This window comes from Rutidosis leptorrhynchoides, chromosome 4, assembly GCF_046630445.1.
Source record: "Rutidosis leptorrhynchoides isolate AG116_Rl617_1_P2 chromosome 4, CSIRO_AGI_Rlap_v1, whole genome shotgun sequence".
In the NCBI taxonomy this organism is placed as follows: Eukaryota; Viridiplantae; Streptophyta; class Magnoliopsida; order Asterales; family Asteraceae; genus Rutidosis; species Rutidosis leptorrhynchoides.
Genome location: NC_092336.1, coordinates 637,846,820 through 637,864,815, shown reverse-complemented (window position 1 = coordinate 637,864,815; position 17,996 = coordinate 637,846,820). Strand labels below are relative to the sequence as shown.

Sequence of the window (17,996 nt, the reverse complement as noted above, 5' to 3'; positions counted from 1 at the left end):
CATCGATCCGAAACGACCTCGTCCTAAATAACAAGGGAAACAAAATTTTAAAATTAATTACTTAATTGTTTTAATAAGTTAATGATTATAAAAAAAAAAAAAAAAAAAAAAAAAAAAAGCAAACTCCGCGACTCGCGGAGTTTGAAGTACAAAACCTCCGCGAGTCGCGGAGGGACCAAAAATCAGAAAAAAAATAAAACGAGCTGCACGATCAGTTCACTTCTCCCACACTCAAAAACACTGCAAAATAACAGCGAAAACCCACGAAAAAACCCGAAAAACACCCCCAAAAATCCCAATTTTTAACCGTTAATCACCAAATTTTTTGCTAAAATCATGTTGAGAAGGATGCTATCTAAGAATTACTCAAGAAAAACGGTAAATTTCTACACCTAAACACCATTTAATCCGAATTTTGGTGTTCTTGAGCTATTTTTTCCCCAATTTGATTTTGATGCTTTTTAGTGTAATTAGACTTAAATTGTTTATGTATTATGCTTGTATAACCTAGATTGATGCTGTTTAACATGATTAGAAGCCTTAAACTTCAAATTTTGAATAATCTAGGGTTTGTGTTCTTGAGCAATTTGGGGCTTTTTGATATAAACAGGTTATGGCCGATTTTTGTCATGAATTGTTGCTAAGATGAGTAGTGTAACATGTCTAGGTAGTTAAATGATCCAAACTTTGAGACTAAACATGATTTTGAGAATTAAAGTGGACTTTTTCAAGTCTAAAATTCATGAACTTGATTTTTGAAAGATAATGCCATTTGAGACTTGTTTGATTGCTAGTAATGATTATTTTGACATGTTATTTGAGTTAAATGTTATGAACTTGGCGAAAATTTTCGTATATGCTTATTTGAAAAAGTGTAGATTTGATAAAAATGTGAAAATAAGCTTAAGTTTGATATAAATTGATAATGTCATTGTAATTATTTTGATTGATGATTTTGCTGACACTAATGCATATTTGGATGCACAAAATTTGTGTTTGATGTGTTTTGCAGAATGAAAGGGGTGAATCTTCATCCCAAGCCCGCAATGCTCCTGCTGAGAATTTGGAACAACAGGAGGTAGATAACTACTACAAGCAGGATGTACCTCATCCAGTCATGACCTTTTCAGATATGCACTTGGAACAGTTGCACCCGAACCTGAGATTTGACAGACTTTGGATAGATTATCCAAGATATCAACTGGGTTTGCATACTCTTCATTCCAAGGTTGTTGAGGTACCGAGGGTCATAGAATGGGGACCCTTAGAAGCTGTAGAATTGGCCGGGCCAATTAGGGAATTACTTGTACAGAGGTATGGTAATTCTTCTTTTAATGACTGGATATGTTTATTCACCATACGCAGACCTGTATATAAAGTATGGTGTGAAGAGTTGTTATGTAGTATAGAGTTGAATGATCGGGTAGCTAGTTTAACCGATCGTTCTTTTATTAGATTTTTGTTAGGCGGTTCGATGCGCCACATGTCTTTACTGGACATGGCTCAGGCTTTACGTATATATACGCCTGAGGAATTAGCGTCTGCCGATTGTAAAGGATTGATACTAAACGGTAGAAAGATAGATGAGAATTTTGATACACACGGTGTGTGGAGTCAAATGACAAGCCATCACCGTTTCAAAGGGGGAAACTACTCTTATTTGGATATAGATAGAGCCGAATTAAGAGTAATACATAGGTTTTTAGCTAATTCGATTACACAGAGGGGTAAGAACAAAGAAAAAGTAAATGAACAAGATTTGTTTTACCATATGTGTATTCGAGACCCACAGAGCGCTGTAAGTATACCATATTGTGTGGGTTATTATTTATCAGCTATGGTTCGGGGGATGCGTCCACATAGCATAATAGGAGGTGGTATTTTTATTACTTTGATTGGTGAATATCTCGGTGTGGATATAAGTCGGGGGGGATTATTACTAGAAGAGCCGGAACCCCGCGATACTATAGGTTTAAATGTATACCATGGTGCGAAAGTTTTGAAACGGCGAAATAACGCCGCAGTACGATACCATGGTAGACATCCACAGGTGGAGAGAAACCAGGAACAAGGTAATGTAGGAGGGGGGAATGAGATGCAAGAAATGCATAGGTTTATAGCTTCTCAGGAATACGAAAATGCTAGACAGAGAGCATTTGAAGATTGGCAAGTTCATCAGAACCAGATCATAGCGCATTGCCAACATATAGGTAGAAACTATATTCCTACACCGAAACCCGTCTTCCCTCCTTGGTCGATAGAGATGCAGCCACCATATCCTACGTATGACCCTGCCGAAGCATTCTATAGCACTTATGGTTATGCCTGGAACCCCTATTGGTACCAATATCATCCTTAGTTTACTTTTTATTTTTTTTTGTAATTTGTAATTATTGATACATTTAATATTTTTGTAAATATTGTAATCATTTTTATAATTATCTAACTTTTATTCTTAGATTTTAATAATTTTTGAATGTGGGGTAATATACCAAACTTCAAAAATATGAATATATGTTTGTAGTTTATCTTATGTACACAACAGGGTAAAACAACGCATTTTCAAAGACTGGCATTAAGTTCAGCAAAAGCAACTAATTTTGACGACAAGATGCAAAATATATGTGAAATAACAACAAGACGGAATGAACAAATGATGTGCACCATTTATCATTCAGCAAACAAACGCCAATATATTTGGAAACTTTGGTAAAAATTTAATCATTTTCACACAAATCACCCTCAATAATTTAAATTGTTACTGATTTCTTGCAAATGAGGGCATTGCAAGATCTTAAGTGTGGGAAGGGGTTAAATTCTTTCGGATTTTAAAATTTTTATATTAAACACTTGGTTACCATTAAAAATACTAGTAAAGCAGTAGTTGTATTAGAATCTAGTGCTCTCTGATAAAAAAGAACAGCCCTAGTCTTATATACTGACTACCCAATTCTAGTAAAATTTTTCAAAATTTTCAATTAAATGAATTCAAAATCATGTTTATACATATTTATGAACGATAAAACTAGGTTTTAACACCGAAATTATTGTTACCTCGGAAAGGACATAAATTGAGAAACAAACTAAAATGTTAAAATTCATTTAAAATGGAATAGAGGACGATAAAAAGGAAAATAAAAGCCAAGTGTGGGAAAATTTACCAAGTTATTTTAAACATATGTCACATATATCTGTAACAAATAACTGAAAATACTTTTGCTTTGGACTAAACTAAACTGTTTTACCCAATGAAAGAAAAGAAGAGATGGATCTACACGATGAATCAATTCCATCATTAAAAGGAAGTAAAGTCTTCCGAAAAAGAAACGCACTTCTTGATTTAGGTCATGAAGTTGTCGTCCAGACCAGCTGTAGGTTGACGAAAAATCTAGAAAAGTCATCACTAAAATCAGCAGGAAATCCACGGACCTCAGCATAAAACGGGGTCGCCAAGTGGTCAGATTTATCCTAACCATGAGAAGGATTTATCTCGCATAATGGGGGGGCACCGTGCAAATTAGCTTGATAAGACTAATGAATCAGATCCCCAGAAAGGATAATCTCCTTAAAGATTAAAAATCAGCTTTTAAGACTGATATTACTCAATCCTAGAGATTGACCTTAAAGATTGAGAATTACAAACTCATGGAATTCGATGATATCTAAACTCGAGCTTGAACGAGAAAATATTTTGATCAAAATTACAAACCGATTTGTTTTCTGAAAACCCTATTTTCAATGCGTTCATTACCATTGAACGTAAAATCCTAGGAATTCACCTGGAATTCATTAGGTCACCTGAACTAAATCGGGTGTCAACCGTAAGAACGGTGGTTGCATAGTGGTCAAAGATAGGACCTTGTGCCATACCGAAAAATTATAAGGGTGAGCTTTACTATTGCTCCTACCAAGGATAGTAATTGCGTCCGACACGTTATAAACCATAATCAAAAGCATGTCACGGGACATTGCCTTAACAGTTGCTTGTTCAACGCTTTCCTTTACAACCGGACGGTAGTTTGCCGAAAGGTAATATACGGGACAAGTAAACTGGACGTGTTGCTTTCCAAATACAAGGTTAGCAAGTGGGTGACACAAAACCGCAAGTTTTGAGCTAAAATTTTCAAATCTAAAACCCACCAAACCCACAAAAATATTTTGCAAACACCGGTAAAGGGTTATCCCGGAAAACTTATCTAGGGTAAAAACTAGATTTTCAAAAGATCAAATGTTTTCATAAAGATCCAATTTCCTTGATGGATCTAAATTTTTATAGTCATGTGGGACTGTAAACCATATCGTTACTACCATTGTTTATACCGCCGTATAGAAATCACTGATGTACAAAGTGTGAAGAATAAAGAAGTGATTCTAGTATTTCAAGACAATATTGCTTGAGGACAAGCAACGCTCAAGTGTGGGAATATTTGATAATGCTAAAAACGAACATATATTTCATAGCATTATTCCTCAAGAAAGACAAACTTTTAGTTGCAATTGTTCTATTTACAAGTGATATTCGTTTAAATAATAAAAGGTGAAGACAAAAGACAGATTCGACGAATTGAAGACGCAAACGACCAAAAAGCTCAAAAGTACAAAAGACAATCAAAAAGGTTCCAATTATTGATAAGAAACGTCTCGAAATCACAAGAGTACAAGATTCAAAACGCAAAGTACAAAATATAAAATTGTACGCAAGGACGTTCGAAAATCCGGAACCGGGACTAGAGTCAACTCTTAACGCTCGACGCAACGGACTAAAAATTACAAGTTAACTATGTATATAAATATAATATAATATATAATTAATTATATTAATTATATATATATTATATATATATATAATAAAAACCGTCGGCAGAGAAAACTCCAAGGACTGAGCTGTAATTTCTATCTCCGCGACTCGCGGAGTTTGAAGAGGCTTTTGCCGCGAGTCGCGGAGCCCCAAAAATCAAGTCTGGCTATAAAGCAAACCGAATTCTGATCAAATTTCATATCTTATTTCTCTATCTCTCTCAATATATACGATATATATATATATAATTTATATTTTAATTTTAATTTTAATTTTAAATCCTAATAATAAGGGTATGTTAGCGAATGTTGTAAGGGTGTAAGTCGAAATTCTGTCCGTGTAACGCTACGCTATTTTTAATCATTGTAAGTTATGTTCAACCTTTTTACATTAATGTCTCGTAGCTAAGTTATTATTATGCTTATTTAAAACGAAGTAATCATGATGTTGGGCTAATTACTAAAATTGGGTAATTGGGCTTTGTACCATAATTGGGGTTTGGACAAAAGAACGACACTTGTGGAAATTAGACTATGGGCTATTAATGGGCTTTATATTTGTTTAACTAAATGAAAGTTTGTTAATGTTAATATAAAGATTTACAATTGGGCGTCCCTATAAATTACCATATACACTCGATCGGACACGATGGGCGGGGTATTTATATGTACGAATAATCGTTCATTTAACCGGACACGGGAATGGATTAATAGCCACTAGAATAATTAAAACAGGGGTGAAATTACATTCAAGGGTAATTGGTGTAATTGTTAACAAAGTAGTAAAACCTTGGTTTACACGCAGTCGATAACCTGGTGTATTCATTAAACAAAGTATTAAAACCTTGTTACAATTCGAATCCCCAATTAGTTGGAATATTTAACTTCGGGTATAATAATAATTTGACGAGGACACTTGCATTTTATATTTATGACTGATGGACTGTTATGGACAAAAACCAGATGGACATATTGAATAATCCAGGACAAAGGACAATTAACCCATGGGCATAAAACTAAAATCAACACGTCAAACATCATGATTACGGAAGTTTAAATAAGCATAATTCTTTTATTTCATATTTAATTTCCTTTATTTTATATTTAATTGCACTTCTAATTATCGCACTTTTATTTATTGTTATTTAATCGCACTTTTAATTATCGTACTTTTTAATTATCGCAATTTTATTTTATCGCATTTTTATTATTCGCAATTTCATTATCGTTATTTACTTTACGCTTTAATTTAAGTTTTGTATTTATTTTATATTTTACATTAGGTTTTAACTGCGACTAAAATCTTAAAATCGACAAACCGGTCATTAAACGGTAAAAACCCCCCTTTATAATAATAATATTACTTATATATATGTTTGTATTTTTATAAAAGTAAACTAATATAGCGTTGAGCTTTGTTTAAAGATTTCCCTGTGGAACGAACCGGACTTACTAAAAACTACACTACTGTACGATTAGGTACACTGCCTATAAGTGTTGTAGCAAGGTTTAAGTATATCCATTCTATAAATAAATAAATATCTTGTGTAAAATTGTATCGTATTTAATAGTGTTTCCTGCAAAAATTTAATAGTATTTTATACCCCTTAGCTTTGACATCACATGACGACCTCACTCAAATTTCGGAACGAAATTTCTTTTGTACTGTGATGACCCGGAAATTTCCGATCAAATTTAAACTTAAATCTTTATATGTTTCCGACACGATAAGCAAAATCTGTAATATTGAGTCTTAAAATTTTGAACTCTGTTCATGTATGCATTTGACCTTGACTATTCCCGACGATTCACGAACAAGTGTGTAAATATATAAATGTATACATATCTAAATAAATATAAATGAGAGTATAGAAAATAATAAAATATAAATGAATCACTAGAATTAAAATGTAAAAGTAATAACTAGAATAATTAAGTTACATTAGAATAAAAACATAAATGTATATATGATATAACTCCATATATGTATAGATAAATAGAAATTCTATTTATGACTATTATATTGTAAAATATATTATATATATAAATATTAAATATACAATAGGTATAATTATATCATATATAATATGATTAATAAATTAAGTGTAATTATAAGTTTAAAAGTATAATGGTTATGATCAATAGTACTACTACTACCATCATTATTATTAATCTTAATATCAATATTAATAAATATTAAATATTAAAATTTCAATAAATTTAAGATTCGTGATTATTATAGTAAATACTTAAAATATAAAAATTTACTATAAGGACGATTAACATTATTATTTAGTTGTAATGTTATTAGTTATTAAGGATTAATATTAATATTACTTTTATAATTATCATTATTAATATTAATATTATCATAAAAAAATAATTAAATTTATCATTTATATCATTAATTATATCAAATGTAATATATTTTGATAAAAACCGTAATTAATAATATTGTTATTAATTATTATTATTAATAATATTTTTATTATTAATAAACAAATTATATTTAAGATAATACTGAATATAGAATAGTTACAGATTAGGAATCAGATAATTTAGTGGAACCAGTTTACGCTTCCATCCATTCCCTTTAAGCTTTTGATTTTTATCTGCAATTGGTTAACCATCTCTATCATTAGTACAATCATATACAATTTATACAGCAATTTACAAAATCTGTTAGCAATCACAGTCACCCTTTTATTTTTTTTATTTTTTTCCTTCTGTCCTTGGAATAAATCCTGTCGACGCCTATTGCTATCAGACAAATCGAATTGTACAACGTTTTGAATAAAATCACTCGACATTCTGTCAACACTATCAACGATAACTAACTCCACAACCGCAACCCTTATCATCTTTATCATTTTTTTCTCTTTCTTTCTCCTTTGGATCATGAACCCATAACCACCCATCTCTTTCTTCTTCACCTCACCATCAACGACAACCCACCATACAAGGTCACCACCTTTGATCTCCATTAATTAGAAACACGATCATCACCATCGAAGACCCCAAGCTGCAATCCATTACTGCTATTACCATATATTTTTTTTATTCGAAACAACAAACTAAAATCTCCTTGTTTACGGTTATGAATGAACAAGAAACCACGAAGCTCTAATGCATTCAGATTGAGACCACTCTTAAGCGTTTCTAACTTTAGAATCCAAACACCCATTTATAACTAACAAAACCCACTTTATTTTCTGTTATAACCGCCACCCACTTCTAATATTTTGCTGTTCATACTACGGTTGCTGTTGAGTTTTCTGTTCGGGCGAAAGCACCAAAGGTTATTATAAAACTGCTACTATACGTGCTCGTATATGATCTGTTAAGCCACGACGGTGATGGTGTCACAATGATATGATCGATTATGAAAGAGGAGATGAGGATTATGAACATACCGAGATATAATAAAATAAAGAGAATGATGAAAACATAAAGTGTTGTTATTGATTGCGTATAAAAAAGGATGGCTGCTGGTCGATGGGATCTAGCTGGGTAGCAGCACTGAATTTTGTTTGTTATCTATCACTTTTATCCAATTTTCACTCAGGCCATTTAAGAGTATACATGGGCTAGTTTTCTTGAGCCATTTAAAACGTTGATGGATCAAACTTTTATTGGGCTATTAAGGTTTTCTAGTAAACTTGTATATGGGATTCTAGTCGCTGGATTTTAGCAAATAAGGTAGAAGTAGACGGGTGACAATTAATTAAAGAAGTAGGATATTAAAACAGATAATGTATACAGGTTAAATACAATTAAAAGGCGAAGTAAATCAGAAATGTAGTAACAGCAGGGTGGTCTGAGGTGTTAGCAGGTTTACATGAGGTCGTGGGTTCGAACCCGGGGACGAGCAGTTTATTTTTTTTTTTAAAAGCTTTTAAGGTAGCCTTTATCATTATTAATACTTTTATTATTATTATTATTATTATTATTGTTATTTTTATTATCATTAATTATTATTATGATTATTATCATTATTATTAGAAGTATCATTAATTAAGTATTATGAATTTTATCATTATTACTATTACTAATACATGTATTAATACTATCATTATGATTATGACTACTATTATTATTAACATAAGTATAATCATTAATAATATCATTAGTAATATTCTTATAAGTATTGTTATTATTAAAAACCTTTATCATATAGATCATTTGTTATTATTATTATTATGAGTTTGATTAGGATTATTAGTATTATGAAAATATTACTAGTTATCATTAATCTCGTTGATATTAGTATTAGTATCACTTTCGTAATTATTAGTATTATTATTATTATTATTATTATTATTATTATTATTATTATTATTATTATTATTATTATTATTATTATTATTATTAAAAGGTATCATTATTATTAACATTATAAGTATCATTAAAAATTAACATTTTATATAAAATTTTCCTAATTATTATTATTATCAAATCTAATAGTATTATTACCTTTACTTGATATTTTCATAGAGTTAACTAGCAAATGATATTTATATAACAATATACTTAATACACATCATAAAACTATATTAATATCTTATTTATAAAAAATATATAAAATGAATATACTTAATAAGATATATAAATTATTAATATAAAAATTATATTACTAATAATAATGTATATATTTGTCTGATTACAAGGATACGTTTTAATGTATATACAAATGATATAGGTTCGTGAATCCGAGGCCAACCCTGCATTGTTCAACACAGTCATGTGTATTTTTACTACAAAATACAGTATCGTGAGTTTCATTTGCTCCCTTTTACTCTTTAAGTTTTTGGGCTGAGAATACATGCAAATTCTTTATTAACTGTTTTACAATATTTATATGCGTGAGTTTCATTTGATTCCCTTTTTACTCTTTACATTTTTGGGGACTGAGAATACATGCGCATTTATAAATGTTTGATGCAATAGACACAAGTACCTTAACTGCATTCTATGTTAGAATTATCTGGGATTGGGGTTGATTATTATGACATGCATTAGCCCCCGGTTTCCGTTAGAGCGTATGAGCTCCCGAGCCAGGTGGATGGTTTATTATTTACGACATTTTGGCACCGGTTGTCCTATATTTTATAAACATGTGTTCAGCCGTGGGGTGTAAAGACCAGCACCGAGGTTCTATATTTTGAAGGCACATGTATTCAGCCGTGGGGTGAAATACCGGCACAGATGGTTACTATTATATTTTGAATCCTCACCAGGTGTTCTTCATATGAAAGATATTTTTGTGCAGTTGGAATGGGACTTCTGCACGTTTTATAATATTTAAAATCTTGTGGTCTATTAAAATGATGAAAATAAAATGATTACTATAAACTAATGAACTCACCAACCTTTTGGTTAACACTTGAAAGCATGTTTATTCTCAGGTTTGAAAGAAATCTTCCGCTGTGCATTAGCTCATTTTAAGGATATTACTTGGAGTCATTCATGACATATTTCAAAAGACGTTGCATTCGAGTCATTGAAGTTCATTAGAGATTATTAAGTAAATGACGGATTAGGTCATTTATAGTTGGATATTATGAAATGGTATGCATACCTGTCAACTTTCGATGAAATGAAAGATTGCCTTTTAAAAACGAATGCAATGTTTGTAAAAATGTATCATATAGAGGTCAATACCTCGCGATGTAATCAAATGTAATGTTCTCGTCCATATGGATTTGGTCGGGGCATCACAATTACATTACGCTATCTCACATTTCCATTCGACATCACTCCATAAGTTCAAGATGGCGTTGTCAACTTAATTTTGTTAAATATCGCGTCGTGTGTACGTATGTGATTCGTGATACAATATTTAGTCTAAGTCCATATTGTATGGGTATACGGCGTATATGTACGTGATGTAATGTATAGCCCTACATGTAGCATAGTGACACATACAGTGCGAGTATGGTGCATAAAAGTCGTCCAAGACACACAGCTATAGACTAGACATCACTAATGCGCCCTACGGTTAGACACACTAATGTATCCTAGTTCCCTATAGCCAAAGCTCTGATACCATCTGTAACACCCCATTAAAAATCCCTTTAACGGAATGTTAACTCTGGTCTCAGTGCTTGGCTTGACTTCTACGTAACAGCAATATTTTACAGCGGAAGCAATTAATACCTGAGAATAAAACACGCAAAACAGGATCAACAATAATGTTGAGTGAATCTACAGGTTTTGAGTAAACAATACAGTACGTTTAAGAAACAATATTTTGAAAATGTTTATTAGTGGAAGACCACCAAGGTTCAATGTTAAAAGTTTGTAGGCAACACCGTGTCCCGTTTCAAAAGCTTGTTGACACTACCATGTCAAGTTTTAAATAGCTGTAGACAATACCATGTCTAGTTTTATCTCATTTGTTCGTAAACCACAGTTTTAAATAACATTGTATTGTATCTGAAAAACAGTTATCTGAAATAAGTTCAAGTTCATTGACCACGAGATTTCAAAAGTATAACTCCAAGTTGCGAAACGTTTGCATAATCTATGAGCACCTGAATACTAGCAATGACCCGAGTATAGAATCCACTATACCCGCCTTTACCTCATAAAATGTTATACACTTGTTCAAGTGTATCTAATATTCAAAGTAAATGCACCACAGTTAATATTGTAGGGTGAGGTTGTCAACCTAACAGATCCGTCCATCTAAATTGTGTTTACACCGATGGTATTAAAAGTATTCAAGCTAGAGGCTTTTTGAACAAACTCAATATGCATATATAGTACTCGTGTCAATACAAAAATCATTTGAAAATGTAAGTATAACAGCGTGTATTCTCATCCCTGAAAACGTATAAAAAGCGGGACTGTAGACTCACCTTTGAATAAAGCTCGGATGACAGACAAAAAACTTGTACGGATTATAGCCGAGTAATGCAACCTAAGTATACGCATTTAGGTTGGTCAATAAATATGTCTTAAACAAATGTGGTTTCATAGTATAAGTTGTCTTATTGCTCGACTCGACGCGTTTCAATGTAAAAGTCAACATATAGTTAACTAGATCATGCAAGTCAAACAAAGTCAACCAAAGTCAAACCAAAAGTCAAACTTGGTCAAAGTAGTCAACTAAGGTCAACATCAGTAGGTTCATGTCAAATGTTGGTCAACATGTCAAACCTAAGTCAAACAACACGTTTTAGGTCATACATGGTCAATTTCACTATTTCAGTTTATCGTTGTGCACAAAGTTCATGTACATGTAGCAAACTTAGCATATTATCTCATAGTAAAAAATTCATCCAAACATGGAAAACTCCAGATCATAATTATACTCAAAATAGATTCCAAAAAGTCCATCCAGGGTCTCATACGATAATTAAAATTCAGGAATCAGAAGGGATACATTTATGGTTTGCCAAGTCAGTTTCTGACCGCGCACTGATTTCGTTTTGGCTATAACCGGAGCTAGGGACATGCAATTGATACAAGACCAGTGGATATGGTTCAAGTACAAGTTAAACTAACACATATTAAAAATCGAGCAATTTTTGTTTAGCCAATTTGTACAGACTAACCGATCTTTACTGATCTATCAGTTTTGGACAGCAACTAGACATGTCAATTTATCAAGCTTATAACTCATGGCAATTAACGTTTTCAGATGTTAACATGCAAATGAAATATGTCAAGGAACATATGAAATAACATAATCCAGAATATCAAAGCCTCGATCAATTTTTAGTTCACTCTAGGTAATTATTTCTAGCATTAAAACAGTTTCGGTACACTTTAACGTATGAATCTTCGTTTAAACATATCGGTAGCATTACAAAGGCTTTTGATGCAATTCTTAAGTCAAAAATGCATGATTTTTCACAAAAATTACATTAGTACACTTTTCATTAGCTAATTTAATAAACACATATCTCAGAGAATTCGGATTTCAATTATAAACTAGCCAAAACTTCGATTTAGCATATCTTAAGCATACGGTAACGAAATCAAGTGAAATCAAAGCCTAAAGTTAATAGTTTTTCGAAAGCTAAACATCTAAACATGTTACATGATCAGATAAAAAGTCAACTCTCATCAGATCCTTGAGAATACAATTCATTTTTCATGTAAACAATATCAATTGGTCAAATTAACGACTAACAACGAGTAATAACACAATCAATTGAGCACTAGACTTGATTACACTATGTAATTGAATAAAATTAGATTTAATTGAATTGGGGTTAGTGTAATTATACCTCAAAACACAATTTGTGTATACTGGCGCGTAGAGAACGACGATCGGAGCCAGATTGATCAAACGAGTAAGAGCAAACAAGCAAGTTTGATGGTTGATTTGTGTGTGTGTGTGTGTTTGACGTGAAGAAGAAGAGAGGAAGGAGGAATGAACTGCACTTTTGTGGATGTAGGATAGAATGAGGGTGTAATAATTGTTTAGAGAATTATCTAGTTAGATATTTAGTGTTTAAAAACCAAAAGTCAACAAACATGGGCCTAAAACTAATAGTCAACATGCATGGGCTAATCATGGGATCAAGGATGATGATGTATGAGGTCACGGCCATGTGGCCTCGGGCTCGGGTCTCGGGCTCGTTTTGTGTAAAAGCTTGTACTCGTGGTCCGTTTCAAGTGCCGTTTAGTCGTACCGAAGGCCCGGAATGCTAAACCGATCGTTAAAACGCAATCAAACGTTTAATTTATTAAAAACTCAATAAATTAAATATTTTTAAAAAGTTAATAATTAATAAATTAATTATTAAAATAAACCCGAGCGTTTCGTTGCTCGAAAAGCAGTTATCAAAATCGTATCGTTTTTATCGTATTTCTTTATCTGAAATGTTTATTCGCATTAATATCAACCCATATTAATTAATGTAACCCTCTAAGGATCAAGTATGTATTTATTACACATAAACGCATAAAAGTCAAGTAATCGCCGTTAAATTAATTAACAGAAAGTTAACGGAAGTGACGGAAAAAGCAGGGTTGTTACATAAACAATGTATGACTCACTATGTTGTTGCATATTGTTCACTAGAGATTCTATGAATATTAGGGATTGAATCCTCTTCTGAGTCAATTTGGGTCAGTTTTTGTATTTACAAATGACTTATTGGGTCAGTTTTGGTGTCTTTTAGTAACTAATTAGTATTGATTACATGGTTTACATTGTGACATTTTGATATTTAGATGGTTTCTACAACACATTTTGAGAAACATAATGTTGACGTTGAGATTACAACAAATACTATACGAAATGTAGAATTTAGATTGGTCATGTAGACTCTGAAGGTCCAACTTATGTTTGTATATAGATTAAAAATCGAACTTTTGGTTCTCGTTGATTAGTTATGCACAAATGGTTTTCGACCTTAAATTGTTTTCGACTCAATTAGTTAAAGCTGATTAAATATTCAGTATTTATAAATGAATAGTGGGGATTCAATTAAGATGATTATCTATGACTAATATTTTGAATATCTACTTCAGGATGCCCGCAAACAAGGTCAAGTTTGTGATTATTAAAGATCTTCAAGGATGGGATACTCATGCAATGATATTAGTAGATATCTTACAGCTCTCTCGATTACATAGGTTTGCAAAGATCTACATACTATCGTTTGGTGAATAACCATATAGCAATATTATATGAATGTCGGCATTACTATAAACCACATAAATAATATAAGGTTTCACATTAAGTCCTTACCAACAAATACTTGCTTAGTCTCATAAAGTAACCCCGCGAATTCGCGGACACTAAGCTAGTATGTATATATATATATATATATATATATATATAAAACGGGAAGAAAAAAAAAAGAGGATATTCTTCTAAAAAGTGATATTGAAAATTATGATGCAATTTGCATCGACTTTTTGTAAAAGTTGCTATGATGCATCTTTTGAAAAGGAATGAGAGTCCCTAGCCTCGGATAGATAATGACTTGTATGGTTACTCTTACTTGTCATCATAACCAAAATAGTAAGTGAAAATGTAATATAATGTAACGATAAGCAGAGAATTCATGCCTTCATGTACTACTTAATTGATTAATAGAGTAATATTGTTGGAATATACTCCGTATAAGGTTAGATTAAAATGTAACCATCAAAATTGTGAGCGTCACCTAACAAGTGATACTTACTAACAAGTGGACTCTAAGTTTTGACCCGTGGATTGGACAGCACTATTTTGAAAATTTTGTGTAGATAATACGCTTTAAAATGTATAGGACATCATTAAAATTAACTACAAGACCCGTATATTTCAGAATCTATAGCATTTACTTTTAATTGTATAAGAAACCACTAAATTTAACTAGTCGGACTCCATATGTATTTTGAATTTCTATTTTTAAAGATAAACAATCCTTAAAATAATATTCAAATATAACTAGTACCGACAAAAAATCAATTTCCCGTTGAATTTGATTTCTTAAGTCGACACTGTTTACTAATGATTTTATTTTATATATATTAAAAACTAGAAAAAAAATATGATATAATTCGAATCACATTGGAGCCCCTACCTACTAGCAAAAACTTGGTTCATTTTTCGTTTATGTTTTAATTTCAAGTTTTAGTTTTCGGTTTGTGTTTCAGTTCTCACTTTGCGTTTCGGTTTCTGTTTTGCGTTTTAATTTTCAGTTTTTAGTTTCGTGTTGCAGCTTTTCTTTTCACATTTCAGTTTTTAGATTTGCGTTGGGTTTTCAGTTTCACGATTCTATTTTCAGTTTTTCAATTTAGTTTTCAATTTTGTGAGTCGTGAAAACCGTAAAAATTTAAATGCGAAACTGAAACCTGAAAATTGAAATAAGAAAACTGATACTCGAATTTGAAAAATAAAACACGAAAATTAAAGTTGACCGCGAATTTGAAAACCCAAACAAGTATGTAAAAACTAAAACACGGGTTTAAGAAATGAAACTACTGAAAATCGGTCTCAACCCAAACCCGACACTACCTGTAATAGGATGAAAATTTTGTCTTGACCCAGTTAGACTCAGATCCTAGTCTCGACACCAACCCATTTAACCTATTTGAAAGTTGATTTGTTTAGACCAAAAGTCATTATTGATTGCTTGACTCACCAAACCTGACGTAAAATGCTAAAACTATACGAATTACTCAGTACATCTTTTCAAGAAACTCATCAACCATATTAAATTTTACCTTTAAAGGTTACCTTCAACTAGTTGACCAAGTACAGATGAGGTTGAAAAACATTTGGTGTCTTTAGCGATGTGCCAAGAAAGGCTTTGATAGTTTCCTTTTTTATGAAAGGAAACAAAATACTATCTTTATGTAAGATGCTTCCAAAAAGACATACATCGAGTTTCTTATAATAAAAAAATAAATCAAAAAACAGAAGAATAAAACAAAGGTTAGAGATTAATTTTTAGGAATAGGGGCCTCATATGGACCAAAAGAAAAGGCAAAATCCCAATGAAGCATAAAATCTTACCTTGGAATAAAATAGTACGGACTACCGAATAAGTATATGCATTATGAATACGTATTAAGTGGCTTCATCGCTAATACAATAAGCAACCAAAAAAAAGGTTACAAAAATATCTTATGCAACAATCATCACTCATTTATTATTTGTAGCAAAATTAAGAAAAAAGTAGTAGAAGATATCTTGAAGCATCAAGACATTGGGATTAAATACACGTAATAGACTAAAACAAAACAAAATAAAAGGCCAAACAAAACCCCAATTAGGGGGCTAAACAAAATGAAAAAACCACACAAACAATATATTTCTTGTGAGTTTTTTTTATTATTATTTTAAACTTTTTTAATGTTGCCATAATAACGCATCAAAGAAAAAACCACTAGAAGATCCATAAAAAGGTGTCTCTCCAGCAAAACATGCCACGTCATACTCCTCTGTCCACGATGGCGATGCGTAGTGATCCCAAACCGAGTCAACAAATACAAAATCATCCCTCGACTCAGCTGAGTCATAACTCCCTCCTAAACTTGGCAACTCAACTATCTCACTCAACTCCTCAGCTGGTGTCGTTGACACTTCATCCGATGTAACCAATGACGTGGAAGATGACGAGGATGTCAACGTGGACGACGAAGAAGATGTCGTGGAAGGTGTTGACGGCGTTGGAATAAGGTGGTCCATGGAAGCAGCTTTAGTAGCGGCAGCTTGGATGTCACGTGGTGAACATGATTCGGGTCGGGGCAAAAGATCCACGAGTTCGGGGAAATTAAGGATCGCCGACTTACCTTTGATAGAAAGTGCTGCTACATCATGTGCACGTGCGGCCATTTCCGGGTTGGAAAAGGTACCCAACCAGATCCGAGATTTTTTCTTTGGTTCTCGGATCTCGGATACCCATTTTCCCCATGCCCGCATCCGAACACCTCTATAAACTAGATGCTTACTATTATTGTTGTTTGTTTTGCTGTTACTAATATTATTATTGTTATTATTAGTATTAGTATTAGTATTATTATCACAACAGCCGGTATCATTTCCATCATCATCATCATCATCATCATCCAGGTTTTCATGGACCCTTTTCAGTCTTTTAGGGTTTGGTTCGATCAACCCGGTTTGTTTGACAAAAGGGTCAGATAATGTAGTGGATGCGGGTTCAGTTTCCATTCCGGCATCCGCCATTATCACCAGTAATCAAGAAATATTAAGATTGTCTGGCCCGATCCGATCCGACCCGGAATGTTTAGTAGTTGGAGATGTACGTTTTTAGGGAAAAGGGAGGCTTTGGATGTATGCGAAATATAAACGCGGACTCAAGTTTTTAAAGTGTTTGGTGTGTGAGATGTATACTTAACCCAACCCGACCCGGATTGTGTAGTAATATTGAGATGTGTATTTTGGGATGAAGAAGGGAGGTTCGTGGTTATGAATTTAAGTTATACAAGAGTGGTTGTGAGAGAAGTTTATATATAGTGGGTGGGTAGATGGATGTATGTAATATATTATGTACTGTATATGCATAACATAATGTGTGTATATAGAATAATAGATATAGAGAGATAATTGTGGTAATCAGAAACCGACCGAGGAGAGGGGAAGGGAACCCATAAAATAATAAAGGAGGTGCGGTAGCACAAAAATAGAGGGCATGTGAAAAGGGAAATACTACCTACTTAAAATAATGTATGTAGAAGGCATTTAAATACACAGGTGTGTAACAATAAACTTAAACTATACC

General features: G+C 32.4%; 1 protein-coding gene across 1 annotated transcript; it reads right to left on the bottom strand.

Moving 5' to 3' along the window:
* Positions 1-16,408: 16,408 nt before the first annotated feature.
* Positions 16,409-17,677, bottom strand: LOC139904303 (ethylene-responsive transcription factor TINY-like). Its single transcript, XM_071886239.1, has one exon. It carries the CDS (start codon positions 17,438-17,440, stop codon positions 16,601-16,603), a length of 840 nt encoding a protein of 279 aa, XP_071742340.1. The 5' UTR covers positions 17,441-17,677; the 3' UTR covers positions 16,409-16,600.
* Positions 17,678-17,996: the final 319 nt, after the last annotated feature.